The sequence below is a fragment of the Calidris pugnax genome, unplaced genomic scaffold (genome assembly GCF_001431845.1).
Source record: "Calidris pugnax isolate Ruff unplaced genomic scaffold, ASM143184v1 scaffold20, whole genome shotgun sequence".
NCBI lineage: Eukaryota > Metazoa > Chordata > Aves > Charadriiformes > Scolopacidae > Calidris > Calidris pugnax.
Genome location: NW_015094510.1, coordinates 30,945,555 through 30,972,362, shown reverse-complemented (window position 1 = coordinate 30,972,362; position 26,808 = coordinate 30,945,555). Strand labels below are relative to the sequence as shown.

Below are 26,808 nucleotides of genomic sequence, written 5' to 3'. Positions count from 1 at the left end.
CTCCATGGGTGATAGATGTGTCCTATGGGTGGCAGTTGTGTTCCACGGGTGGCAGTTGTGTCTCATGGGTGACAGTTGTGTCCCAATGGGTGGCAGTTGTGACCCACGGGTGGCAGCTGTGTCTCATGTGTGGCAGCTGTGACCCATGGGTGACAGCTGTGACCCATGGGTGACAGCTGTGTCCCATGGGTGGCAGTTGTGTCTCATGGATGACAGCTGTGTCCTATGGGTGGCAGCTGTGTCCCACGGGTGGCAGCTGTGTCTCATGGGTGACAGCTGTGTCCCACGGGTGGCAGTTGTGTCCCATGGGTGGCAGCTGTGCTCCATGGGTGATAGATGTGTCCCATGGGTGGCAGCAGTGACCGCTGGGTGGCAGCTGTGTCTCATGGATGGCAGCTGTGTCCCATGGGTGACAGCTGTGTCCCATGGGTGGCAGCTGTGACCCACGGGTGGCAGTTGTGTCCCACGGGTGACAGCTGTGTCCCATGGGTGGCAGCTGTGTCCTATGGGTGGCAGCTGTGTCCCATGGGTGGCAGTTGTGACCCATGGGTGGCAGTTGTGTCCCATGGGTGACAGCTGTGTCCTGTGGGTGGCAGTTGTGCTCCATGGGTGGCAGTTGTGTCCTGTGGGTGACAGTTGTGTCCCATGGGTGGCAGCAGTGACCGCTGGGTGGCAGCTGTGTCCCCTGGGTGACAGCTGTGCCCCATGGGTGGTAGCTGTGACCCTCCACCCCGGCCAGGGACCCCCATACGCTGGGGTCCCTCAACACAAGGCTCAGAACTCCAGCCTGTTGCAAGAACAAGCATTGCCTTTGTCGGCCGGTGCCTGTATCCTCAGCATCTCCCTCATCAGTCCAAGGTCAAACTGACGCCCCACAGTCACTTAATATATCAGTAGAGTTATAGAATTGGTTTGTTTGGAAAACTACTTTAAGGCCATCAAGTCCAACCGTTAACCTAGCACTGCCAAGTCCACCACTGTCACAAGGCTGCGTTACCCACCCCATACCTGGCCTTTAGGAGCTCATACTGGCTTTTTATCTGGCGGTTTAACACCTTGTGTTGCTCAGTTACATGGAGGCTGTATTGCCCTCAGTCCTACAAGCAGCATTTGTTCATAAAATGGACAAAAGGCATTTCCGTGCCACCGGTGGGACCCCCAACTCCTTATGTCCCCACAGGCCAGCAGATCCCCACAGAAGCTGCACAGACACACATGCATCTGTGGGTAAGGCAGGAGCACACAAACACACACATTGATATCTATTCGCTTACCGAATGGTAGTGAGATGCAGTGCTTACAGATCATAAAAACACATGAGGCACATGATGCATGTAGAAAAATCTCAGTAGACATCCTCCCCTTGGCCCCCCCAAGCTGATTTGATTAATGCATGCAGGCAGACTGTGAAAAACTCTGATTCACAGCCAGAATGACAGAACCCACATCTCAACTCTTTAGGTTCTGTCTACTGGGTACGCCCTGTAATGTCACTGAGATGACTGTCATGATGAGTGCTCACCTTGCAAGGGACTCTCCCTATGTTTGTAGCCCTCAGAGAAGCACACTCTCCTGTCTTAGCCAGGCACATTGTCCAGCTCCTCTGCATTTCTTGCCGGTGTCCTGTCTCGGTTCCTGCAATGGCTGTACTGGGTTTCAGTGCTTTGCTTTGGATATGGCTCTGGCGTGTCTGAAGGTTTGATGTTCAAAAAGGTTTGAACTGTTAAAGAGTGTATTTGCTATCAGCTATTAAATACCAGCCTTGCAGCTTCCTTTTCTGTTAATCAGGATTCGGGCAATCAGCAGCAAGAAGCATGAAGTTATCACTGAGTGCAGGGATGAGTGGTTACGTACATCCAGGTAATGTCAAGTTCTTTCTCCATACATAAGCTCCCATGGTTCTCTTTTTTTCTTCCTTTACAGTACCAAACCCATAGAAAGTTTCAGTTTTCTCAAGGATTTTGAGGTATCTGTCTGTCACGCACGAACACAGGGAACAGGTTGCTCACCTGAAAGGGTAAGGGAAAGATGTGGGTTTTAAGCTCTGCTCTAGCAAGTATTTGATTATACACAGCTCCTGCCCCACTCTGGGAGCTAAAGCACTCCCATGCCAGTGCTGGGAGACCAGGGTCTTGCAGGCGGAGAAGCAAGAAGGACTTTACAGGACAATCTACCAGGGGCGCTGTAGTTTGTGTGTCTCAGCAACACATTACATTAGGATGCATAATGTCCTCATTTCCTAATCCAGTTTCATCATCACGATCCTATGACCCATTTGTTAAACAGCTGTTAAAAAAACATTAATTGGCTGAGAAACAAATTACCATTTTTTCTTTGTGATATGAAACATCTGGAAAGACAAGTGTAGATTAGCTTTCCCCTGTTTTTACAAGTCTTTTCTGCCTTGCCTTGTCTGTGCTTTCAAACTCCTTTGGTCAACAGTAAGGGGAATATGGTAGTACAAACCCAAATGGAAATGTGCAGTGGAAAGCAAGGATGTTTAGTAAAAACATTGAGAAAATTATGTTAGCTTGACCATGTGGGATCCTATTTTCTGTGCATGTTTGTGTGTCCATCTGGTCCCACAGTAACTGAAGGTACTGGCCAACTTCAGCCAAGCTAAGCTGAGATGCTGTAGTTCCTACGGGTTTTGAGGAAAATAGCAGCTGGCTAGAGGAGGAAAAAACCTATTAATGGGAAGGTGGATAATTCATCCCTTGGCTGGGCTGTGGAGTCAGGGGCTGGTCAGCCCACAGCATTACTCAGCTGGTGACCTAAATGTAGAATGGGGACATGCATTATGAGGAGCTGTAACTGGCATAAGAGAGGAGGTAGTATTTGTAGCTCTCTAGGGCTGTGCGAGGATATGGTGAGGTGCAAGACGTAATCCCATGCTAGCCAGGCTGCTATCAGAGACCAAGGGAAAGAGTCCCCACTAACTAAGCACTCATCACTGACTGGATTTCTGCTGTGACACTCCTATACTGGTTCCTATTCTTCCAAAGAAATGGCCAGTGAAGAGGGAAAACTGAGTGACCAAGCTGTTATCACTACGTAAAAGTCAAGTCTTTTTCTGTTGGGAGTGGATTTTCAGGCTTTATTCACAAATAAAAGAAAAGCAGTACTCATTGCTCTATTTATTTTTGCAGGTGACGTGAACACGCAACCCTTCTTGTTTTAACAGAATGCCAAAGCTACCAGTCAGAAAACTTCATTAACAGCATTTCACTGTTAAAGTTTAACTTTCCTTAAGACAAAAGATTGATATAAATTGTGAAATAATGTTTCACCTGAGAAAAGAAGGAGCACAGAGCAGCTATGATGTTGGTTTATGTACCTGAAGACAGAGTAACTTGCCCACGTATTACAACGAACTGAATAACCTCCTTGATGACTCAATGATTGAACTTTTCTTGCAAATAAAATTACAATTATATTACACACTGAGTGGAGTGTGTGTGAAAGAGTTATCTTGCCTGAGTATAAACACCTGGGTGTAACTTGGCAGCTCCTGTGACTGTGCTGTTAAACTGTGCTTTCTACACAGCCATCAATTGAATTGAATGCTGGTGAAGAGTTTCAGGAGGCTGGAAGTACAGAAATAGGTAAGGAAGCGTGTTCCTTATGCATACCTACACACCTCCAGCATGTTATGCTCTTGTCTCATGGGATATGATGAGCACTCCACAGGCAGTGGCAATCCAAGCAGGTGCCTTCAACTTTATCACTGGCTTATGGTGATATAAAAAGCTGTTGGTGTATCTTGCCAAAAAGGTGAACATCAGAGACTATAAAAGTAGGATGTATGTCTATTTTAGATCACATAAAAACTGAAAGATACCCAGCAAAAAAAAAAAAAAAAAAATCACTGAATTTTAGCTGTCTGAAAGCTAGTTGGCTCACCTTCTTCTGCAAAAAGGTGTTTTCTCCAGGGGCTGAAGGCACTGGTTTACCCCAGCACAGTCTTTGGATGACTTAAATCCTCTGTGCATATTTTCATTCACAGGAGGTTGAGGATTTTCCAGAGAACAGCACATAGCATTACCAAAAAAAAAAAAAAAAAAATCACTGAATTTTAGCTGTCTGAAAGCTAGTTGGCTCACCTTCTTCTGCAAAAAGGTGTTTTCTCCAGGGGCTGAAGGCACTGGTTTACCCCAGCACAGTCTTTGGATGACGTGACATGAGATGAGATGATGAGTAATGTTGTGGAAAGCTCCTCACTCTTCTTTCAGTACAGGGATCTTCCCTAACTCATGTAGAGTAGATATGTAGGCAGACAGGAAGTTAAAGTTAAGTCACATGAATCTCACCAAAATGTCTACAGTTTCAACCCACTTTAATTTTGGGGATCTAGAGTGTGATGGTGTTCACCACAGTTAGTTTTTTAGATCTGCATATCTGAGCATCTATTTTTGTGTTCCTGGTGGGAACCAGCCTTGTGGGATTCTCATAGCAATAACAGCACCATAATGGTACTCTCACTGTTTGCACCCGACCAGGTAGGTAAGGTTCAGGTTGGGATCATTTCCTTCTTGTATCTGGTAGTGTAAAAGGACGTAGCAAAAGGAAACTTTTTACTCAAACATGCAACAGGTGTGTAAAGAAGCCAGATATATGAGAACTAGGGAGCAGGAGGACAAGCCAACACTAATGAGACCACGTTCTTAGATATACCCAGCCGTGCACGCAGTATGGCTGGCCATTTGGCAGTGCATTCTGAGCCTGTTTCCAGAATGAAATGTAAAGGAAATACTTGGAGAGGATATGGCTGTGACTTTATAGATTTTGCCTGATTTTGTGAGGAGTTTGCTCTGTGTGCAATGGCAGCATGTAATAAACCTCAAACATACATGCACTTGAAGCACATGTTTTGTGGTCGTGGTGCAAAGGTTGTGTTTCACAATGTGGTAAATGAATCCACTTCTTGCATGGGACAGGGCTGATTTGTGAAGGATGTCACACATAGATTCACAAATGGCTGCTGATGAAATGCTAATTGTGACACTGGAAAGAAAGATGAGGGTGAGATAATGTGTTTAGATGGGAGGGTGATTTTGGTTGCAAAATAATGACATGATGTGAAAGGAACAAGGCTGCAAAAGTCAAAGAGCAGGAGAAGAAGACAGACAGAACAGAAAAACAAGTGATTAATGAAAAGCCTAGCTCTTGATATTTGGAGAGGAAAGAAGCAAAATGCAAACATCGCACGTTGGAAGGATGTTAGCGTATTAACATGAAGTCTTTCACACCTCAGAAATGTAGAAAGCGTTCAACAGATGAAGCAGAAAATAGTTGACATCAATCTAAAAATGTTTATTGCCAAAATATTTGAAGCAGTGTATATATGAACAACCTTTGAGAAACCCAGAACAATTTTTTTTTTTTATATTTGCTGTGTGTAAGAAAGTTTAATGCCATTAACAGTTAAACCAGCTGTTACTCTTCATTTCACGGATAACTTTTTTGGCAGTAGGCTCGAATTCCCACTGCTTCAATCCATGGAAGAAGTAGAAGAATCCTGGAAGTGAGAAAGTAAAGCACTGTGTTATGGCTACAAAAAGTAGTTTCATTCTGATAAAGCAGGGAACATCATCTTTGTACACAAAGGACAGCATCTCTTCAGTTCTATCTTTTGCAGGATACAGCAATAATGATATTCATCATAACTCTGGAACTTATGTTCTTTACAAATAAACTGATTTTACTTAAAAGCTCATTTCATTTACCTTTCTGTTGGAAAACAGCATCAACTTTCTGGTTAATTCCTGGAAAGTCATTGGCTGTCCGTCTAGGATAACCCTTCTCCATGGACTGGGTATTTTCATCATACCTATATCATATGAAGGGAGACATGCAATTTTACAGAGTATAGACATCAGTTCTGCAAAGAATTAAGCAGCTGCTGAAAGGTGTCCACCACCTGTAGTTCGACTGATTTCACCCGGGTTACAGAGAGTAAAGTTTTCTACTCGGACAAAAGTCTGCAAGATTCTGGCCATCGTGTTTTCCATAAGGTGGCAAGTAGTCACCTTATTTGTGGATAAAGGCGGGCACAGCTCCAAAGAAGCATCTGGAGTGAGGCAAATTGAAGGAAGACCCACATTTTTGACAGCAGGGATGTGATTTACCTCCTTTAATGACAGCAGAGTGACAGGCAGCGCATGGGAACTGGCTGGGTTGATTTCCACTATAACAAGTGCACATGTTTATTGCATGAATTTTAAACTCCTTTTAGACTTTTATTTAATATTGTACATAGTTGTCTGCCAGCAGACAGATTTAATTGGAAGAAAGGAAGCTGACTTATTTCTAATACCATCAGGCTGTTCTTAACTGAGCCAGGTCAATTTTTATAAGATGGAGCTGAATTTGGGGGCTGAAAGCAGGACCTAAAAGGTTCTTGAAGATTTGAGGAACCCTCCCAGGAAAAAAAGCAAGCAAACAAGCAAGCTTTTGTTTTACTTCTCCTTGGATACAAGAAAGATTTTTCACAGGGGCATGAGACTGAGAGGATGAGTTACTAGATAACAAATCTGTGCTGTGGTTTTCTTACATGTCCTTGTCTTGTGACCAAAGCAGTAAAATAGCAATGCAAAATGTTGTAATTACTCTTTCCAAAACTATCAAAAACAAAGGTCAGGAAACAACACGCAGCTGAAAATCCAACTGACACTCTGTGTCTCCCTGAGGAACCCCACAGTTATTCACAATAAAGTCTGTCTGACCCCTGCATGCTCCTGGTTGCCAGCAGAAGGCCTTTGCAGCAGTTGTCCTTGCACACAGGAGGAATCCGCCAGCTTCCCGAAGCTGACTTTTTCTTCTGTTTGCCTGGAGTTTGGGTCTCGGGAATCACTCATGCCAGCTCGGGCACAAGATTTAAAAGAAACATGTTGCAAATCCAATGTTAACCAGCCAAAGAAAGGAAAACGGACTATCATTTCTAGCTCTCTAAAAGAGGTAAAATAATCATTACACTGATTTTCGGAAATGAGAGTAATTCTGCACAAGACATACCAGCCAGCCTTCTTCTGAAGTATGTTAGCTTTCAGACCTTTATTTTCTACAGATACTTTTGCCTATTGTTTTTGTATGTAAAAATTCTCTACATGCTGGATTTTTTTCATCTTCCAGGCACAATGCATCAAAATGCATGCATATCTTGAATGACCACTTCAGAATACCCTTCTGCTCTCAAAAGTCAAAGCTATATTCTCCTCTCTGTACAGGAGTCAACTGCATCCAGATTATATTGGAGTCAATTGTAAAAAACATTTGTCAATTTTTCTTACCTCCAGTATTTGTCACCTATGAAAAAGTCTGTCTTCCCTGTATTTTTATTACAAACAGCAGCATCAATTTTCTTGACACCTTTAGGGAAGCCCAGTGTGTTGATATTCTTTGGATAACCAAACAACACTTGGTATCCGCTGATAACCCAGAATTTATTGCCTGAAAAAAAAAAAAAAAAATTAGTGACAAAAAAAAAAATTCAGTTCGCCAGTGACTTTGAGACATTGCTGTAAGTTTTTTTTATTCATTTGAAAAGTGAATTTTATGTATGTATAGCTACTGTTCTTTCCTCCATCTTCCCGCAAAATTAAAAGTAAGAAAAATTTAAAGAAAATATCATGCTTTACCTTTGAAAAATAGGATCTGATCTTTCATGTTCTCATACGCAGCTTGAATACCAGATGGTAGCGCTGGCCAGAAGGTAGAAATTAATTCAAGTTCCACTTCTGAGTTATCAGGATAGACTCGCCATAAGTGTCTGATTTAAGTATGAAACAGCTTTTGTAGTAAATAATATTTCTATACACGCACAAGAATGTGAACAACATTGTAATTTACAAGCTCTTTCTTGTCAATGGAGGTACCTGGGTTGATGTGTCAGAAAGGAAAACACTCCCCTGGTGGGAACTGAGGGTTTTTTTATTCTGGCTTCTTTTTGGAATTACCCTTTTCATTGGCACTGATTAATTAATGGCATCAGCTACAAATAGCTGAAAAATTCTGGTTATTCCTGTACCACATAATAAGAGAGTTATAGAATCCCAGATGAGCCTGAGTGTAAGTTATTCTCTGTATACCTGGAGGACTTTGGGCTTCCATAGGTGATTGGAGGAGAGATTAGTCCAACTATATGGTAAAAAATACTAACTTCTTAGGAAATGGTTGCAGCATTTAATCATGTTACTGCTTGGTGTGACCAAGCAGTTACATTTGGGCATAAAGATTTATTGGGACTAAAATGTTTTCTTTAAAAAAGTGAAGCATGTTTTTTCTGGGGATCCTGAAAAATATTAATATAACTCATATCTACTAATAGTTTTGTTTCCATGAACTGAAATCTATCCATTTGTCTCATTATAAATCCCATAATCATGCAAACCACCAAAGTATTCAGTCTTTGTAGAATTAATGAAAAAATATAATTCACAGAGACAAATGTCCTATCAGTATTTACCTGCCCTTTAGAAAAATGACTTCTCGTCGGAGTGTAGTTACAGCATCAAAAGATGTCTGGGAGCCACAGATTTTAGGTGAGGTAGGGGTGGCTGGTCTTTTATCTGGGGCATTTGGTTGAGATCCTAAGGGGGATATTTGAGAAAAGATACAAAAAATTTGTAGGAACATTGAGGTTTTCACATATAAATGCATTTTTGATATTATGAGAATGCAATGATTTTTAACGGTGAAACTTTGTGAAAGACCTTGTTTCTCTCTTGTTTAGTTTTTTTAAGCCATGGATTTTACTCACCGTAAATGGACTGAATGCCACTTATATCATCTGGAGAGAGGGGAAATTCACTGGGGCTGACGTAGGCGTAATTGGGGAACATCAAGGCTGTCTGATCATTAGAATGAGAGAGTCCCAGGGCATGGCCAACCTCATGAGCAGCAACGAGGAACAAGTTGAAGCCTTAAAAAATGGATATACAGATCAGCCTAATTTGCCAGTTGGCTGATACACTGTGAACACAGCAGGGCTCAGTGCTCAGGGACAGTTTTCATACAAGATATTGAAATTCACTACAGTGAGCATATAAGTATATAGTAAACACATAGTAAAAATAGATTAGGTATAGGATAAGGTTGTCCTCTTCCCCCACTAGAAGGGAGTGACTTTTGGCCCTCTTCCCTGCTGTTCTTTCTGTTAGCTACTGAAAGTAGGTGTGTGGCATGAGTCTTGGGGAGAGTGTGGGTGCAGCTCTGAGGAATGTCCTGGCAGGGTTTCCTGGCTGAGCTAGAACAGATTAGATAGTGAGTCAGATCGAACTAACAGCTCTCCAGGGCAAGGATAAGACGATGCACTCTGTGTCACTTAAGTATCAAAGTGTCACTCTGTGTGTCACCTTCCCTCCTATAAACCTGAGAAAGAAAGATGAGGTGATGAATAGAGGAGGAAAAAAATAATGTTAACAGAGTAATTTAACTTCTTACCATTAGGGCTTTCAAGTGTATGGGTTGTTTATAACCTTGTCAATAAAATATCAGTTTATGATATTATGCTTATAGAATCATAGAATCATAGAATCGTCTAGGTTGGAAGAGACCCTTGGGATCATCGAGTCCAACCATCTACCCTACTCTACAAAGTCATCCCCTACACCATGTCCCTTAGCACTGCATCTAAACGTCCCTTAAACACAGCCAGGGATGGTGACTCCACCACCTCCCTGGGCAGCCTGTTCCAATGCCCGACCACTCTTTCGGTGAAAAATTCTTTCCTAATGTTCAATCTAAACCTACCCTGTTGGAGCTTGAAGCCATTCCCTCTCGTTCTGTCACTAATTACCTGTGAGAAGAGACCAGCACCAACCTCTCTACAGTGTCCTTTCACGTAGTTGTAGAGAGTGATGAGGTCTCCCCTCAGCCTCCTCTTCCTCATACTAAACAGTCCCAACTCCCTCAGCCGCTCCTCATATGATTTGTTTTCCAGCCCCCTCACCAGCTTCGTTGCCCTCCTCTGCACTCGCTCCAGCACCTCGATATCTCTCTTGTATTGAGGTGCCCAAAACTGGACACAATACTCGAGGTGTATGCACGATTATTTCCAGTTAAATATGTTAACACAGTAAATACATAAAAATAGGATTTCCTTCAACATGCATCCCTCCAAGTAACATGCCTTTCTGAATTAGGCAAGAATGATTATCTGCCCTGCAGACCAAGAGGCAGCAATATCAACAGACTTAGTGAAGATCACAAGTCTGTGGCCCAAGAAAGGCTGGCTGAAGCCAAGATTTCCATTTCTCAAAAAAACAAACAAAGCCTCAGTTTTTCCACATGTGTTTCCAGTCCTCCCCTCTCACGAGTCCTCCAAGCTCTCCAAGTTTTGCAATGTCTGGTCACTGGAGCTGTGCTGTTGAGGAACAGCAGCAAAACTGGGGTGGACCCGTTCAGTCCCAATATGGGGAAAGCATTGAATTTTATTAGCATGACATGTCCACCCCTCATCCTTCATTTTCTTTCCACCACAGTAAACCCACATTTCTCTGCCTTGTGCAGTGCTCTTACAGCACCTTCTTGTTTGTTAGCTCTGTGCTTTTCCTGCAGTGTGACCTCAGTTCTCCTACTGCAGTTGTCCTCTGCAGTTTTCCATCCCAAAAACTGGATTGGAAAAGGATCTAACATACAACAAGGTGATGTGCCTTTGTACTGATGGATCTGTCAGAGGCCGCATATGTATGGCCAGCCTGAGGGCTGAGGGGAGCAGACAGGTACCAGCTAGATGATAGAGCTCTCGGTGTTCCATTCTTTACTGGCCTGGTGGCACACATCTGTAGTCAGCTCTCCACACTGCCTGTGGGTGGCATGTTCAGGCTGCTGGCAGGGAACTGAAATTGCTTGGAGAACACTTTCATATATAAGCCTATCCTAGCTTGAATACAGAGTAGAGCTATAACAGCCTATAGCTGGAACTATCTTGGTACTATCGGTGAAGACTCTCTGTTATCACTGGTAACTGATGGTAATGGTTTTTAGGTGGCTGGAATCTCCTTTGAGGACACCAGCAAGGCAGGGTTTGCTTCTTCTGCAGTGTATGGCAGTGCCAGGCTTGGTGCCAATGTGCGCACCAGAAGGGAAGAATGAGATAGCTTCTATAATGGGTTGTAAAACTCTGGTGGACATGGGCTCTACCAACCCCCAGGTAAGAGAGGCCTGTATCCGTAGCATCTGTCTCTGAAAAGGGCTGTCCCCTTGGTATCTTCAGCAGTGTCATATAAGAACCAGAGTAGATCAGGTTGATTTTACATCAGCATCATTGTAAGTATCCAAGCTGGAGGATGGCCTGTAATGTCCTCAAGCTGCTCTTACGGATAATACTGTGTTTCATCTCAGTCTATTCCTTCATCTAAATAAAATCATAAATGAATTTACCCATCTACATAACACTTCTGCAACTTTTCTTTACCTACCAACTGAGCCTGTAGTCCAATCTTCATCCTCATCGAAGTGCACATCACCACCAAAACCATTGCCAGGCGGAAAGGCATGAGCAAGGACACCAAGGGGGCCATCAAAATAACGAGGGCAATGTCCATGAGCTAAATAAGATGATGTTGAAACAACATTGAATTTATTTCATGATTATTGGAAAATCTTTAAATTAATCTTACCATTGGCATGCAGTCAGTATATTACCTTTAGTCCCAAAAGCAATCATTATATCTGCTATTCCCTCATGAATACGAGTGAAAATCAGTGGGGTGACAGTGCTCCACACTTTAAATGCCTTCTGGATTGCTTTATCCACATCCTCTTTGCTCATATCTGGTGTGTAGTTCACAATTCTACAGTTATGGGGGTTAAAGTAACAATGCTTAGTGTTTGCAGAAAAAAATTTTCTATAATTGTTAAGATGGCATATAAGAAGCATGGTATATATATATATGTTCCATGTTGAGATGATATATAGAAAGTGTATAAGAAGCCATGTAACTTGTAATCCAATAGCTCCCAAAAATCATCTTGGAGTGGGTTTGAGGAATGTGATAACTGTCCAACATGTCTTTTTCATAATAATAAGTTGTGTACATGGTATCAGTTTTTCTCAAAATGGCCCTTAGCCAGGACATCATCTCTTGAGCATGAGGAAAACCATCTCCTCAGATTTCTGTGAATACTAAACTATTGGTCTTAGCAAATTTTGAAGATAAGGGGGCTTGTACAGTGTGCAATTGATATTCTTGTTTGGCTCACAGAATATTTGTCAGGAGTGATATATGACAGGAAAAATAGTATGGTTTACTCAGAAAATATTAAACACCCAGCTTGACTCTCAGAAATTCCTTTTAGGAATATGCACAGCTAACAGCTGGGGAAAGAGAAACTTTTTTGTATTCCCAACTGGAAATGATTGCCATAGAAGTTATATTTACATGTAACACATGTAACAAAATTTAAACTCAAAAAGTAGTCATCGAAATACTACCTGTATGTCAGCTTGGTTTTTTTCCATCCTGGTAGAGTAACACCATAGAGACCCACATCGGGAACTCCACACCTGGGTTTCTTCATCATTTCCAGTGTCTCAGCATCTGGTTTTCCAGTCACTTTCAAACGAAAAAATTGTTGCATTTTCCTAAGTTTTTCAGCTGTGGATTCAGCATTTATTTTCCATCCAAGTTGATTTGGATCTGTCTCAACAGCATAGAATTTATTTAAATAGTCCTAGTGAAAAAATAAAGCAAACGCATTTCACATTTTGATCTGATTCTTAAACAAATACCTTAGGACTGATATTCTTTGTGTACTTTGCCGACAAAACCATCTGCCTGTCATTTTGAGCATAACAGATGTTTTCCTAAGGATCGTAGCTAAACAGAAACAGACCGCATTGTCCCGGACTTATTTACTTGGCTTTTCCAGTTTGTACAGATTTATCCTACTTTAGTAAAGTTTGGGCAACAGAGTTATGTGCAATACCATTGCCTCAGAAAGACATCAAAATGTTGTATAGCTGGAACATGCAGATTACATCTAAAAAGAGAGGACTCAATAGATCTTAGATATGAATAATGTGGTTACCTTTACAAGCTTTGCATCTTCTTCTTTGTTGTCTTTCTCTGGGTGGACAGGAAGAGCATTAGAAAATGCTGCACACATTAAAAGCAGAAATGAAAGATCCTTCATTCTTAATCTTGTCTCTGTCCTGGCAGGAGAGCAATCTGCTTTGTGCTCTGTGTGCATTCTCTCTTACATCCCAGTCCACACGGTTATGGGGTGCTTTGTAGGGTCAGCTGTAGACTGACTCAGAGTTTGTCATGTTCTCCTCACATCCTTTAACGCTGTGCTGGCTGACACAATAAAACTTAATTAAACCCATCCGATTTCACAGGCATCTGAAGTCAGGGAGCATATGAATACTCCTAAGCTGCTTGGCTACCATTTCAAAACTGACACTCAATTTTACACTGAATTTTAGCAAACTTGAGCAATTTTGCTCCTGATGAAATGGTGGACAAATGCAACACCTTTTAAGTTTTCCCAATCCAGCTGTGTGAAATCAGGCCACCAAATGAACAGGAACTCTCAACCATTCTCAGCCTGGAAAATGGGTGTCATGCACCAGATATGAATCCCACCCAAAAAAATTAAAACCTTGGGAGAAAGTGCTGTAAGTAGAAAGTTTTCTTTCTAAATTTATCCATAAAGTGAGACTGGATGTTTTGGAAAATGGATGAAAACCCTGAATAATTTCCTACCTCTTCCCTGCAACTCTTCAAAAAAGTGTGTTTCTTTTAAATTATACTGATACAATCCAGAATATACTTAAACAAAAAATATTTTACCCTATAAATCCAGTCTAAAGAATGTAAATAATCCTATATCTCTGTCTGCATTTATCTAATCTATCTATCAATCTATCTATCATCTATCTATTTATCTATTTATCTCTCTCTCTCTCTATCTATCTATCTATCATCTATCTGCCATTTTATCATGAAAGGTTTCTTCAGTTTAACCACATTAGCCACAGAGGATATGATTATTTCCTGTCTTAAGTAATTCTAAGTTAAGGAAGTTTCAAGAGTCACACAGAAGTGGGATTCCACCCTGTGCTGACAAAACACCTTCCCCTTCCACTGGTAGCAATGGGACCTAAGGGTTCTCAGCACCTCAAAGGAGCTCTGACAGCATGTACTCAACATTTACAAGACAGTTGTAAGCAACACCCCCATGTTGGACTGTGGCTTTTTCAGGAAATCTTTGCTTCCGTGTTTTTGGCTTTTTTGCCGTCACTTGCAGCCAGCTTTTCTCCAGCTGGAGGTGTTAATGATGATTTTTTTAGCCCAAATTTCACAATGTAACCTTGGTAGTTAAACTTGTTTGTTAATGGCATTTCTCAGCTACCATAAAAAAAACCAAACCACCAAAAAAACCCACAAAAACAAGCGACAAAAATCCCTTCACTTAATTTGTTTTTATTATCATTGTATTGCAAGGTAAGAGACCCTGGATCCCACTCAGTTCTGTAACTGAGGTACAAACGGTGACAACAAATTTTCTGAGATGGGGAGACTGGCTGAACTGACACTGGAAATGACATGTGTGTTCATCCAGAAGCGCAGAGTGTCTTTTTTGAGATATGTCTTGTTTTCATGTGGATATATTTGTTTGTCTCAAAGGCTTCTTAGGTAGAAGAAGTGATGATGGCGCTATCATCTGACTATGTACATGGCACAGGTCGCAAAAGACAAACACCTGTTCAGTGGCTTTTGCACCAAGCATATTTTCAAATCGCACTGGAACACCTTTTAGGAAAACATGTTTTGGCTGATATGAATTTTATTTTGTAAAAAATCAAGGTAGCACTATGGGAAGACTTGATATGAGCTGGGAGAAGTGAGTATCTTTGTTTCCCACTGTGGTTTGCCATCCAGTCCCCACGGCTGCCTGCTGTGTAGAAGTGGAAGGATAGAGACAACGAGAACAGCCAGCTTAAGATTAGTTGCACCTAACTTTATACATTTATTACTAAGGCATTCTTCTGTAGAAAACTGACAAATACCTACATCTGGAGAGTGAGTGCTTCGACAGCTATCTTAGAATAGGATGAACTGGCCTCTATAAGTGCTCTTTCTGTCTTTATTGAATGTAGAGAAGCTTAAACAACTAATTTAAGCTACATTTCTGGTTTAAGCCAACAGCTCACGCTACATTAGGCTTATTCAGAAGACATTTGAGTGACAGATGAGGAAGCTGGTGTCATTCAAAGCATTTTTAGGGTTTTGCAACTTGACCACCTACACAACACATTTTTTTCGCAAGCAATGTCTCACAAATATGCCCAGAGCTGGCCTTGAGGCCTGGGAAAGAAGAAGCTGTATAAGTAGCTGCTGGTTATGGTTTCCTAATGCTTGTCTTTGACATTGGTTATAGTTGTTGGAGGCTTGTTTACCTCGTGACTTGTTTTCTCATCCTAGAAATAGTTTTACCCAGACTGCAGTGATGTGACGTATGTTTTAACCCGGAAAGGCCACCACCTATCCTTATCAAAGTGATGCCACACAGAGCTTCCCAGGAATCACCAATACTGCTGCATCATGGTGATCTTAACACAATAACCCAGAAACATTGCCCCATCCCTAGAAACATTCAAGGTGAGGCTGGACAGGGCTCTGAGCAAACCGTTGATCTAGTTGACGTCCCTGCTCTTTGCAGGGGGAATTGGACAAGGTGACCTTAAAAGGCTGCTTCCAACCCAAAGTATTCTATGAATCTAGACTGGTAGTTGGAGGCCAACTGAAAATCTACAGGCACCTTGATGGCATTAGATATCTGTTCAGGCAGCTGAGTTGAGCCATGACTTTGCAGGCTCAGTCCTACCATAGAGTCAACAAAGCTGAATCACTACTCAGCTTGAGTGAAAGCCATGAGACAATGACAAATGGTTCAAATAAGGTTTTCCCTTAGGAAACCTTTAGAAACAATGCAGCCTGTTGGGGCAGGATTTAACCACCTGAACACAGGTGCCTAGAGACTGTAGGTTCTGTGGAGTTTTGGGAAGTGCTTGTCTCCCAGAAGTTCTGTTTCATACCTGCATGGGTGACTTGGATACCCTACAACAGCTCAAATGCACTAAGCATATGTTTAGGGAATTTGACTCCTACCTGGTCAAATCTGTCTCAGTTAATAATAATATGGGCTACGACTGCACAGAAAACCAGTGACCAGACACTAGGGAATTGTAGGCTACTCCACCATAGTACAGTAATTAGCAAATAGGACTGTAAACTTATTAAAGGTAGTAAGAAAATGGCAGGTGATTGTGTGGACTGAGCTGTAACCAACACCTAAGTACTGAAAGTGGTGCTTGTGCCTCCAGGAGGGCAAGAGCTGCAGGCACCAGATGTGCCTTCCTCAGGCAAAAGAAGTATTCACTCTGATAAGCACAGGGAATATTTATTGTAAAAAAATCATTTAATTTTGAGCTCTCAGTCTTCCTGCTCAAGGGATATTTGCAAAACAAATTTCAGAAAAATCTGCCTGGCAACTGGTAATCAGAACTTCACGGGATACCAGAAGGTGTGGACTGAAAATATGACATTATAAACTTTATCCTCTCTTTAACTTCTTCATCTTCCATGGTTTGTAAATAACCCTTTACCTCTCTCTTTCCTCCAAAACATCACCACCTCTTTACCCCTTGTCTCTTATTCAATATTGTCTCTGTTCCATAAGTATAAACTACTTTTTCTTCTTCTAGAGAGATATTAGTGTTTTACTCTAAATCTGAGGAGCAGTTCTGTCATTGCCTTGAGATCTTCTACTTCTACTTCTACTTCATATCTTAAGGAAACATATGTTCCTAGTTTTTATTTTTTAATATATAATTGGTCTAGTAATAAATACTATCTTTCCCTATAAATCTTGTGTTACGTTTGTAGACCATCTCTGTTAAAACAAGATAATGAATTTAGATTTATATATTTCTAAAACAATTTTTGATTTAATTATCATTGGTGGTTCAGTAGCACTGGCTTGCGCAAGAAAATGAGATCAAACAGCATTGCTACTAAGATTTTGAATTAAAGAACCAACACATAAGTCACATTGTGAGAACAGGATTCGCATAAATTAACTTCTTTGTTAAAGCCTTTGATTTATTGTAATTTAATTTAATTTTTATTATTTTATAATATTTTTAAGTGTTTATAAAGAATAGAATATATTCAAGTTAATTTGCAAATATACAGTTTCTTATCTTTTATATTATTTAGATTAATTTTTACTCCTGAATGTAATAAACATAAGAACTACCAAATCTGTTCTTTATTATGAAGGATACAGTTTAACAGGCTTCTAATACAACAGTAAAATAGTGAAAAAAATGGAATGGATATGTTTTTATAACATTATACATTCTTTTCCCAAAATGCAATTACTTCTGTTATAGTAACCTGAAACCTTTCTCTGAAGTATGTTGAATAATACAGATGTTGTATGAGATAATACATTTTGCTATGGTCATATGGTTTCTAACGTTACCAGCTGAGTTACAGAGATTAAAGACAAAGTGGATAACCCTTCAAACATCATTTTAGTTGAAGATATTTGAAAGAATTGCAGTTGAACTGGAAGTCATGCTGTCTTTTTAATGAACTTTTTTGTATCAGATATATTTTTGGCCCAGAATTTTCATTCTTAAAGCAAACTTGTTCATCCTTTAACCTACTGAAATTAGGAGGGATTTACTAACTACTGCATAAGTAGTCACTACTGTACTTTTTGTACAGTAGTAAGTAGTAACTACTGTAGTGAGTAGTAAACACTTGAAACCACCTTGAATTGAGGTTCATTTGTCTGTTATATGATGTGTCTACCTGTGATAGCAAGGGATTGTTTTTACCGATCTCAGGGGTCCTTTCTAATCAACATTTCCACGCTTAAATCAAAGTCCTAAACCCCAAAACATGAGAAAAAAAAACTCAACTACACTTGCAAAGATATATGCCCTGGAGGGAAGGCTAAGAGTGGAAGCTGGGGAAAGAATCGAGAGTGGTAGTGTGATTTGTAGACTGATGTTATAGAGCCCCAACTGACCTAACTACTCAGAGTATTTTCACCAAGGCTTGAGTGGGGTGGTGGAGTTCAGAGTCATCTGGCTGCTCCTTTCTCTGCCTTTGGGAAAAAACTCTGATGCTTCATATACGTTTTTCAGTGTTTGGAAGCTAGGCTTGGCTCTTGAGTATTAATGCAAATAGGACATCAAGGCACAATGGTATGACAAGCATAATTTATTAGGAAATCTTTAAGGTAGCAGGTGATTTTTTTTTGTGATAAATTATATGAATGCATTTTGTTTACAATAAATATGTATTAAGATTATATTCCCACAGAATCTGGGCACAAATCCATTCTGACCCGATAGTCATGAAATGCTGAAAAATTCAGCAGATAAAAACATTTAGTATGCATATAGGAAAACATTGCAATTAGCAATTAAACCAGCTGATACTCTTCATTTTTCTGACAATCCGTTTGGCATGAGGATCAAACTGGAACTGAGTTGTTCCATGGAAGAAGTAGACATAGCCTAGAAATAAAATTCAATCCAATTATATTTCACATGTGACTTCTTTTCACTGTTTTGGAAAAAAAAAATCCATGTATACTTGCTATTTTTCATTCCCATCTCATTAAGATTAATAATAGGTTTTTGAAAACAAATACTTCTATCTACAGAAGCCCAAATAGTCTATCTGCAGAACAACCCAAATACAGAAATCCAGATTAAAAGTGTGTTTTACTTACCATCTTTCTGGAAAGCAGCATCAACTCTGCCAATTTTTCCAAAGTCAGAGACTATTTTTCTGGGATAACCATGATCCATGGATTTTTTATTTTCATCATATCTAACACAAGAAACATCATTAAAATTTTTGAGGAAGCAGTCAATATTTTGAAAGTCCAAAGCACATTCATACACATATGCAATTCTACCATTACTAAGAAATCTGATAAAGATTAGCTAAATTAACTTTATGATTCTTCCTATTTTGTATTAAGGTTTTCACAGCATGGATTTTTTGAGATTCAAGCCCCCTGCATTTGGTTAAGTTTGTAACAAGGCTCTCAAAAAGCTTGGGAATGCTGCCCAGGAATATAGTAACACGTTTCTGGCCGGTTATGAGCCTTGGCCATCACTTGCACATAAAGTGAATTTCTATTTCGAGGCACTGGGTATGTAGTTCAGTATAAAAGTAAAACATAAAGCTTGGGAGCAGAAGATGGTAGCACAGTACTGAAACATACTTGTATTAGTGTTAACCACGTATTTCTTAAACAAAATTACTCTCTGAAAGTTGTCACGAGCCACACTTAAGTTATAAATATGACCAGCTATACAAGTGGAGAATATTTATAGTTTGTTCACATAGAAATTCAATTACAACACTTTTTATTAGCAGTTCATCTTGCTCGAGATGTGAAAGAAAAGTGGACACTATCACAACATTGCACAGAAAAACAGCACTCTTGTGGGGAAAAAGTGAGTAATTTACAAAAAAAGTCACTCTATTATTGGGCAAATGTTTCATTCACTTGCAAGTAACTACATTACTGCTATAGGAATCTAATGAATATGAAAAATCGTATTGAAGAGTTGACATTTCCTAGCAAATTCTTAAAATTTTTTAACTTCCAGAGAATCCTGATTAAATTTCTGGAATATACCTGGTTTAAACCTCATTGCACTTGAATTTTATAGTAATACATTGGTCCTCATGGACAAGTGAAGATGTGCCTTCTGTTAAAGGAACATTAAATCTTACCTCCAGTATCTGTCAGCTACAAAGAAGTATGTTTTTCCTATGGTTTCATCACTGTAAGCTGCATTAACTCTTTTAACAGTCTTTGGAAACCCCAAATGATGGATTCTTTTAGGATAGCCAGGTGCAATATCATATCCCCTGAGAATCCAATATTTATCCTCTGAAAAATATAAGTGCATTTCATTTGGTTTTGATATTTATAAGCGACATTTAATTGTGTTTTACATGGGTAGCACACAATGTGTCTTAGATATCAGTATTATTCCTTTCCGTTTATTACTTAAGAAATAGTTCTAACTCTTACACTGGGACTACATTATGAAGAAAGCAGAAGTGCCTTTTGTTTTTATGAGTAAAACGTGAGAATCATAAGGTCTATGGATAGCACATTTCCCAGATTTTTTTTCAAATTAGTTTAAGTTATTTGTCTGAGTAACCACTTGGGGAGGGCTGGAGATTGATGACTTTATCTGCTGACATTGGATTGGGATATTAGGTTGATTAAATTCCTGTAATATGCTATTTGATTATAGAGCCATATAGTATTTTGAAAACTAGCCAATGTGCATTAGATTAAAGTATTAAGAAAGGCATATGCCTAATCAAAATGCCTTGGTTATTTTAGATGCAATGAACATATTCATACACGGTAATATATCATGTACTGTAATATATGCAAAATGAAATTATCATTTAAGGAAAAGGACTGATTGTTTTTTCAGTGAACAGTTTTCCTCTCACAGTATACTTTTCTACTAACATTTCTTTTGGGTTCTTTTTGGTGTTTGCTTTATGTTTTTTTAAAAAAATCACAAAATACTAATAAGCATATCAGTAACAGTAGTGTACAAATGCCTGTATTTGCCAACTGAATTCAGCTAAAATCCTTGTATATAAAGCAAAATGCTGCAACCTGAAGAAAGCTAGACCTGAAGAAGGGAAACTATTATCATGTCTTGTTTTTCAGAGCATTAACTGTAACAGAGGGGCAAGTTTTCATGGTTACAACCTCTGGACATCCCTTACAACATTATAAATCTATGATGCTCTGGTTTAATTATTTGTGGGTTTGTAAGATCCTCAGTTTCACTGGTCTTCCTTAAAAAGCACTTTGACTTCTGTAATTGCATAGTTTGTAAAGAAACAGGGAATAACGGGTCAAAAGAAGTAGAGAATTTCAGATTCCGTTACCTTTAAACAGTAAAACCTCATCCCTTTCAACATTTTCATAAGCAGCTTGAATTCCTGATGGTAAGTTTGGCCAGAACAGTGTGATAAAATTGAGCTCTGTCTCTGCCCTTGCAGGATGTTTGCGCAGCATGTATCTGGTTTAAATGAAATATATATATTAAAATAGTTCCACTCCTAGCATAGGTGCAAAACAATTCCTACAACTCCTGGAGTATAACAGGAGGGAGATGGCTGTGAGCATCTCCATCCGTTGAATGTAAAGGAAATCTAGAGTGACTGCACTCTTAACTTAAGCACCTCAGTTACATGCCAAAAACCAGGCAAGAGGAACATATGCCCTTGTATTTCTCTGTAAGACAGGCAGGCTAAGAGTTGGCTTCATAACCACTGAAAAGACATCTTTCTACACAACAGTGCTTTCAGTTACAGAATCACAGAATCACATGGGGTTGGAAGGGACCTCTGGAGATCATCAAGTCCAACCCCCCTGCCAAAGCAGGTCCACCTAGAGCAGGTTGCACAGGAACATCTCCAGGCGGGTTTCGAATGTCCCCAGAGAAGGAGACTCCACCACCCCCCTGGGCAGCCTGTTCCAGTGCTCTGCTGCGCTCACAGTAAAGAAGTTCCTCCTCATGTTTAGGTGGAACTTCTTATACTCAAGTTTGTGCCCATTTCCTCTTGTCCTATCCCTGGGCACCACTGAAAAAAGACTGGCCCCATCCTCTTGACACCCTCCCTTTAAGTACTTACAGGCATTGATCAGATCTTCCCTCAGCCTTTTCTTCTGCAGTCTAAAAACATGCAAGTCCCTCAGCCTCTCCTCATAAGGGAGATGCTCCAGGCCCCTAATCATCTTTGTAGCCCTCTGCTGTACCCTCTCCAGCAGTTGCCTGTCCTTCTTGAACTGGGGAGCCCAGAACTGGACACAATACTCCAGATGGGGCCTCACCAGGGAGGAGTAGAGGGGCAGGATAACCTCTCTTGACCTGCTGGCCAAAGTCTTCTTGATGCACCCCAGGATGCCATTGGCCTTCTTGGCCACAAGGGCACAATGTTGGCTCATGGTCATGCTATTGTTCACCAGGACTCCTAGGTCTTTCTCCTCAGAGGTGCTCTCTAAAAAGTCAGCCCCCAACCTGTACTGGTGCATGGGGTTATTTCTCCCCAGGTGCAGTGCCCTACACTTGCCTTTATTGAATTTCATCAGTTCTGTCCCTGCTCTTGCATTGAGCATTAGAAGAAGTTCCAGGGTGGGACCCATGGACACATTGCTAAGGGATATACAAATGCTCTTGCTTTGCCATTAGTTGAAGGAACTTCGGAGACAAGTCTGTTGCAGCAGTGGCCACTGCAGCAGAATACTTGGAAAACAACCTTCAAGCCCTCATCTCCTTCACTGCTCTTGTCAACTAGGGCTCTTGGGATTAATGATTTGAGAACTCTCACTTGTGTAAATACATGGTGATTTTCTACTGCTTGTCTTTGTTCCACATTTCAAAGGGACAGTTTTCCCACAGGGATTACAGGTTTTTTAAAGCCACTGAACACTTTAAAGAGATAATATATATTCTTATTGTTGTTACCTGTCCTTGAAGAATATTGTTTCTCCACGTAGGGTAGTAATAGCATCAAATGTCAATTTAGGGTCACAGGCTCGTGGAGTTATGGGTCCTGTTGGCTGCAGAGCAGCGTCAGGCTGTCCTATAGGAAGAATATTTTATTTTTTTAATATGGAGAAATATAAAGACAGTGTTTGGAAGGTCTCTGAGGACAGCAAGACCCCTCTTTACAAAGAATAAGGAGGCGTATGGTTTCAAACTGAGGGTCTGCGACTAAAAGCAGACTTTTAATGCTGATAAAACTGGTTGTATTCATCTTTTCCAAAATGAGATTTTTACAGAACTGGACTTCAGATGGAGTCAGCTTCCAGGAAATTTCTCTTTTGTTATCCATCATTCAGTAACAATTAAACTTCTTGGTGGAATAAGCATATTTTAAATATGTTCTTATTACTGTTTACCAGCCTGCCAAGTAGAAATAGTAAATAAAAATATTTTTTCTTACCATAGATGGCTTGAATGCCATCAATGTCATCCTGAGGAAGAAGAAATTCATTAGGGTCTGTGTAGGAGTAATTTGGAAACATCAGTGCTCCAGGATCATTTGAATGAGACAGCCCCAGTGAATGGCCAAGCTCATGGGCAACAACAATGAACAAATTGTAGCCTGTAGGATAAAAATCACATGAAACAAGGTAAAATCCATTTCAGTATTCAGCACAGTGGACTAAATGGGGAATACTTATGCATCCTCCCACAACACACTACAGGTACAGGAGAGACATCAACATTACAACTCAAAAATATTTGTAACAGAAGGGCTTTACCAGTGTCCAGCCTTAACTGCGGTCTCATTTTCCTTTCTCTAGTGTCCTTGAGTCTTTAACACAAACCCTGTTTCTTCTGCTATCACATAGACTGCTCAGATCAAGGATCATGCCAATGATGAGTGGAGGTTCAGTGATCCAACAGAAAAAAGCCTCCAAAACAGAGATGCCAGTTTTGATAATACTTGAATACCCTAGTTAGCACCAAACTTTGAAGTGCTAGATTACAAAAGATAAAGGATTTGATTTGAGAAGTTCACAGCTAGATCTTCCTGTATCCAAGTTTTAGGTTTCATCCGAACAAAAAAAAATACTTTTAAGTACTGACTTAGTTGCCATTATAAACCACTATGACTTAAAAAATCTTTTTTTCTGAGAATTGATTCCTACAAATGAACGAAAAAAAGAGCAAAGCAATATAAAAGGACAAGTTCTACCACTTTTGCTCACTTTTTGCCTGTAATCAGACTCATGAACTAAACATCACATGAGCACAGATTGTAGGAGCTAAACTGTATGAACGGATCCAGTTACAAAGTCCTTACCTCTTCCATTTTTTGACCAGGCTTCCTCCTCATCAAGATGCACATCTCCACCAATACCTTCACCAGGCTGGAAAGCATGAGCCAGCTGGCCATTGGGGCCATCAAAAGGAGAGTTGTCATGATGGTCTAAGAAGAAGGGGGAAAAGATCAGTTAGAATCCTAAATTATTCTATGATTACAGATGGTTGTTTAATAGGTAAAGATATCAATGTTACCTCTATAAGCAAAAGAGATCATTATATCTGCTTCTTTGTCCTCAACCTTTTGAAATGTCAATGGTGTCACATTGCTCCAGACACTGAAGGCTTTTTGGATTGCTTCATCTACATCTGCTTGTCTCATCTTTGGGGTATAATTCAAAACCCTTCAAGGCAAAGCCAACACTTTGTTGTTATATTGTTAGGAACACAACATTTTAACTGAAAAATAATAACTTGTGCAAATGTCAGAAATCTTAGACATATCTTTCATCAACAAAAATTTTTAATGGCTTCATTTTAGATACTGCCTTCTAGAGTGTCTGTCTTCTTCCAGAAATCAGTTAATCACTCCTGATGACCATATGTGGCATTATTGTAGCAAATTACTCACTTCAGATCCCCCAAATTTGGGATGCTACATGTATATTTTTTTGAACCAGATTAGGAAAGGTTACCTGTATGTTAGATTTTTTCTTTTCCATTTGGGATTTCCTGCTGTGACTACATATTGCTGTACATCAGGCATACCACATCTGGGTTTTTTCATGATCTCCAAAGTGTCAAGATTAGGTTTCCCAGTCACTTCTAGTCCGAAGAATGCCTGCATTTCCTTGAGCTTTTCAACAAGGGGATTTTCACCCTTGTTTCTTAGAAGAGGCTGGTGATCCGTTTGAAGATTGTAGAAATTCTGTAGATAACTCTGAATCAAAGTTTAGAAAAAGAAGAGAATTTTGGCATATCAGTATTGTCTTCAGTCCCACTCAAATTTTCTAAGTAATCTTGAACTATTCCCATATTGACACGTCCTGTGTTTACCAGGAGCAAAACCAGCCTATTTTCCCTAGGAATATATAACTTACAGTTTTCATATAGTTTTCTAAATTTCTTGTTTCACTGATGGAATATATGAAGAAATGTTTTTAAAATCTACTATTTATTATTAATAATTAATTCCCCATTATTTATGGTGTCCGATTACTCTACCAGCAAAACTTATGAGAAAGCTTATAACTGGTCTCATTCAAGGAAATAGAGATTGGCAGTGAGACTCCACACAGCCAGGACTCCCAATAAAGCAGGTGACTACTACCTAAGAGTCAGCACTTGGCAAATCATGCCATTTACATTTAGCTATGAAATACAATATTAGGAACTGAGGTCTTCCTACTAAATTTCAACAACTTTGTCTCCAATAAGTAGCTGCGTTGTAATAGTGTTGTGTCTATGTAAGCATTGTATTTCTGTAACACTCCCCTTTTTTCCCAAAATAATTCATAAAAGATCCTTTCAGCAAAATGTTGAAATACATGCCTGCTTCAAGAAAGTTCCCTCCCTTAAGTTATTGAGACCAGTCATATCACAAGCTTCAAAGCACCGTCTGAAATGCAAATTTTTGCTGAGTTTGACTATTTCTGCACAACCACAAAGCCTTACTGCTAGAACTCACACTTTGGCAGTGCTGTTATTATTTTACTGACAACATCAGAAGTGAATTTATGCAATAATCAAGTTAGTTTTGGGTAAGTAAGTTCTACACAATTTTCACACATTTTCTAGATTGACAGGAAAAGCTTTCTCTGGAAACTGCAAAATGGTGCATCTTCAATTTCAAACCATATTCTGTGAAAATAATTGCAACTATAGTTATCTCTCAGACTACTTTATGTTTCATTTAGAAATGCATTGGAAATTACTTACCTCTACAAGTTGTAGGGTTTTTCCTTCATCTTCTTCTTCTGGAGCCACAGGAAAAGCAGAGGAGAAGGACACATATAGCAACAGGAGAAGTGGAAGAGTCCTCATCCTTGTCTCAGGCTGTTTGCCTCAGTTTGCCTCCTGAGCTACTGAACACACTTCTCAGCTTTGTTTATATAGTAAACTTGTAAATCAGTCTGACTCATGCTGTATAATATCCTCTGATTAGTAAAAATGATACATAACAGTTTCATCATCAGGTAGTGACGTAGTGTGTTTATACTAATGTTACTGTCCGTATTTTGCCCGAGTCTTCTGTTTTAGGCAATTTTCTAGTGTGTTTAATAAATAAGGAAGTGGTTTTCAGGTAAAATGTGGATCTACATTTCATAGTTCTTTTTTGACTCATGAATTTAGACTATTTATGCCACAAGGTCTTGACAAACTGGAGAAATAATAGGAAATAGCATATAACAGTAACATAATATATAACATATATTATAATGAATAACATTATGCTATATATATGATACGTACATTTTAATATTTTACAAAATATAGCATAGTATGTTATAATATGTAATAATAAAATATAAAAGACAGTACAAAGAATCAATTTATCTAGGAATAATCAACATCATAACTCCAGGAGGACTGTTATTGGCTAACTAAGAGTTCTATCTAAACCAATCTTATGATGCTAGCAAAACTGAGTGTTAAAATTATTCAACATTTTTTTATGGTTTTTAACAAAAATCAGTCATGTTACTGGAATGTACAAACTGGGTTCCCATATGTTTGGTAAGTAAATAAAGTCTATGCTCTTGCCAGCACAGATCTCAGCTGCAATAGCATGTTTGCATCCAAGCAGAGTGGTGAGCTCTGGTCAGAAAGATTCCAAGAAGCCCAACAGGAATTTTTGTGAATCTGAAAAAGGAAAATTAAAGTAACCATTTTGTGACTCCATGTTCACTGTTCCATGGAAGGAAGAGTGAGGGGAGCCATGATAA

The 26,808-nt window shown here is 39.7% G+C and overlaps 2 protein-coding genes across 3 annotated transcripts; both read right to left on the bottom strand.

Moving 5' to 3' along the window:
• Positions 1-5,387: 5,387 nt before the first annotated feature.
• LOC106902387 (matrix metalloproteinase-27-like) lies at positions 5,388-13,209 on the bottom strand. Of its 2 annotated transcripts, none has more exons than XM_014965799.1 (10): positions 13,033-13,209; positions 12,437-12,675; positions 11,647-11,795; positions 11,421-11,549; positions 8,759-8,920; positions 8,465-8,588; positions 7,638-7,768; positions 7,290-7,449; positions 5,727-5,830; positions 5,388-5,518 (listed from the first exon to the last, which is right to left on the bottom strand). In XM_014965799.1, exons 1-10 carry the CDS (start codon positions 13,192-13,194, stop codon positions 5,418-5,420), a joined length of 1,461 nt encoding a protein of 486 aa, XP_014821285.1. In that variant the 5' UTR covers positions 13,195-13,209; the 3' UTR covers positions 5,388-5,417. The 2 variants fall into 2 exon arrangements, with proteins under 2 accessions (XP_014821285.1, XP_014821286.1); XM_014965800.1 differs by having other exon boundaries at positions 12,437-12,641; positions 13,033-13,149.
• Positions 13,210-18,420: 5,211 nt separating this feature from the next.
• Positions 18,421-25,936, bottom strand: LOC106902389 (interstitial collagenase-like). Its single transcript, XM_014965805.1, has 10 exons — positions 25,802-25,936; positions 24,559-24,803; positions 24,119-24,267; positions 23,904-24,029; positions 23,037-23,198; positions 22,556-22,673; positions 20,973-21,106; positions 19,782-19,941; positions 18,763-18,863; positions 18,421-18,544 (listed from the first exon to the last, which is right to left on the bottom strand). Exons 1-10 carry the CDS (start codon positions 25,904-25,906, stop codon positions 18,444-18,446), a joined length of 1,401 nt encoding a protein of 466 aa, XP_014821291.1. The 5' UTR covers positions 25,907-25,936; the 3' UTR covers positions 18,421-18,443.
• Positions 25,937-26,808: the final 872 nt, after the last annotated feature.

Excerpts from the sequence above, each read along its gene's own strand:
- LOC106902389 (XM_014965805.1), bottom strand. The coding sequence starts at position 25,906 with ATGAGGACTCTTCCACTTCTCCTGTTGCTATATGTGTCCTTCTCCTCT. Across the intron at positions 24,030-24,118 it reads GATCTCTTTTGCTTATAGAG|ACCATCATGACAACTCTCCT; the intron begins GTAACATTGATA and ends CCTTCTTCTTAG. Across the intron at positions 19,942-20,972 it reads TGAGGTTTTACTGTTTAAAG|AGGATAAATATTGGATTCTC; the intron begins GTAACGGAATCT and ends TATATTTTTCAG.
- LOC106902387 (XM_014965799.1), bottom strand. The coding sequence starts at position 13,194 with ATGCACACAGAGCACAAAGCAGATTGCTCTCCTGCCAGGACAGAGACA. Across the intron at positions 11,550-11,646 it reads GATTGCTTTTGGGACTAAAG|CTCATGGACATTGCCCTCGT; the intron begins GTAATATACTGA and ends CATCTTATTTAG. Across the intron at positions 8,921-11,420 it reads TTGGACTACAGGCTCAGTTG|GCTTCAACTTGTTCCTCGTT; the intron begins GTAGGTAAAGAA and ends CCATTTTTTAAG.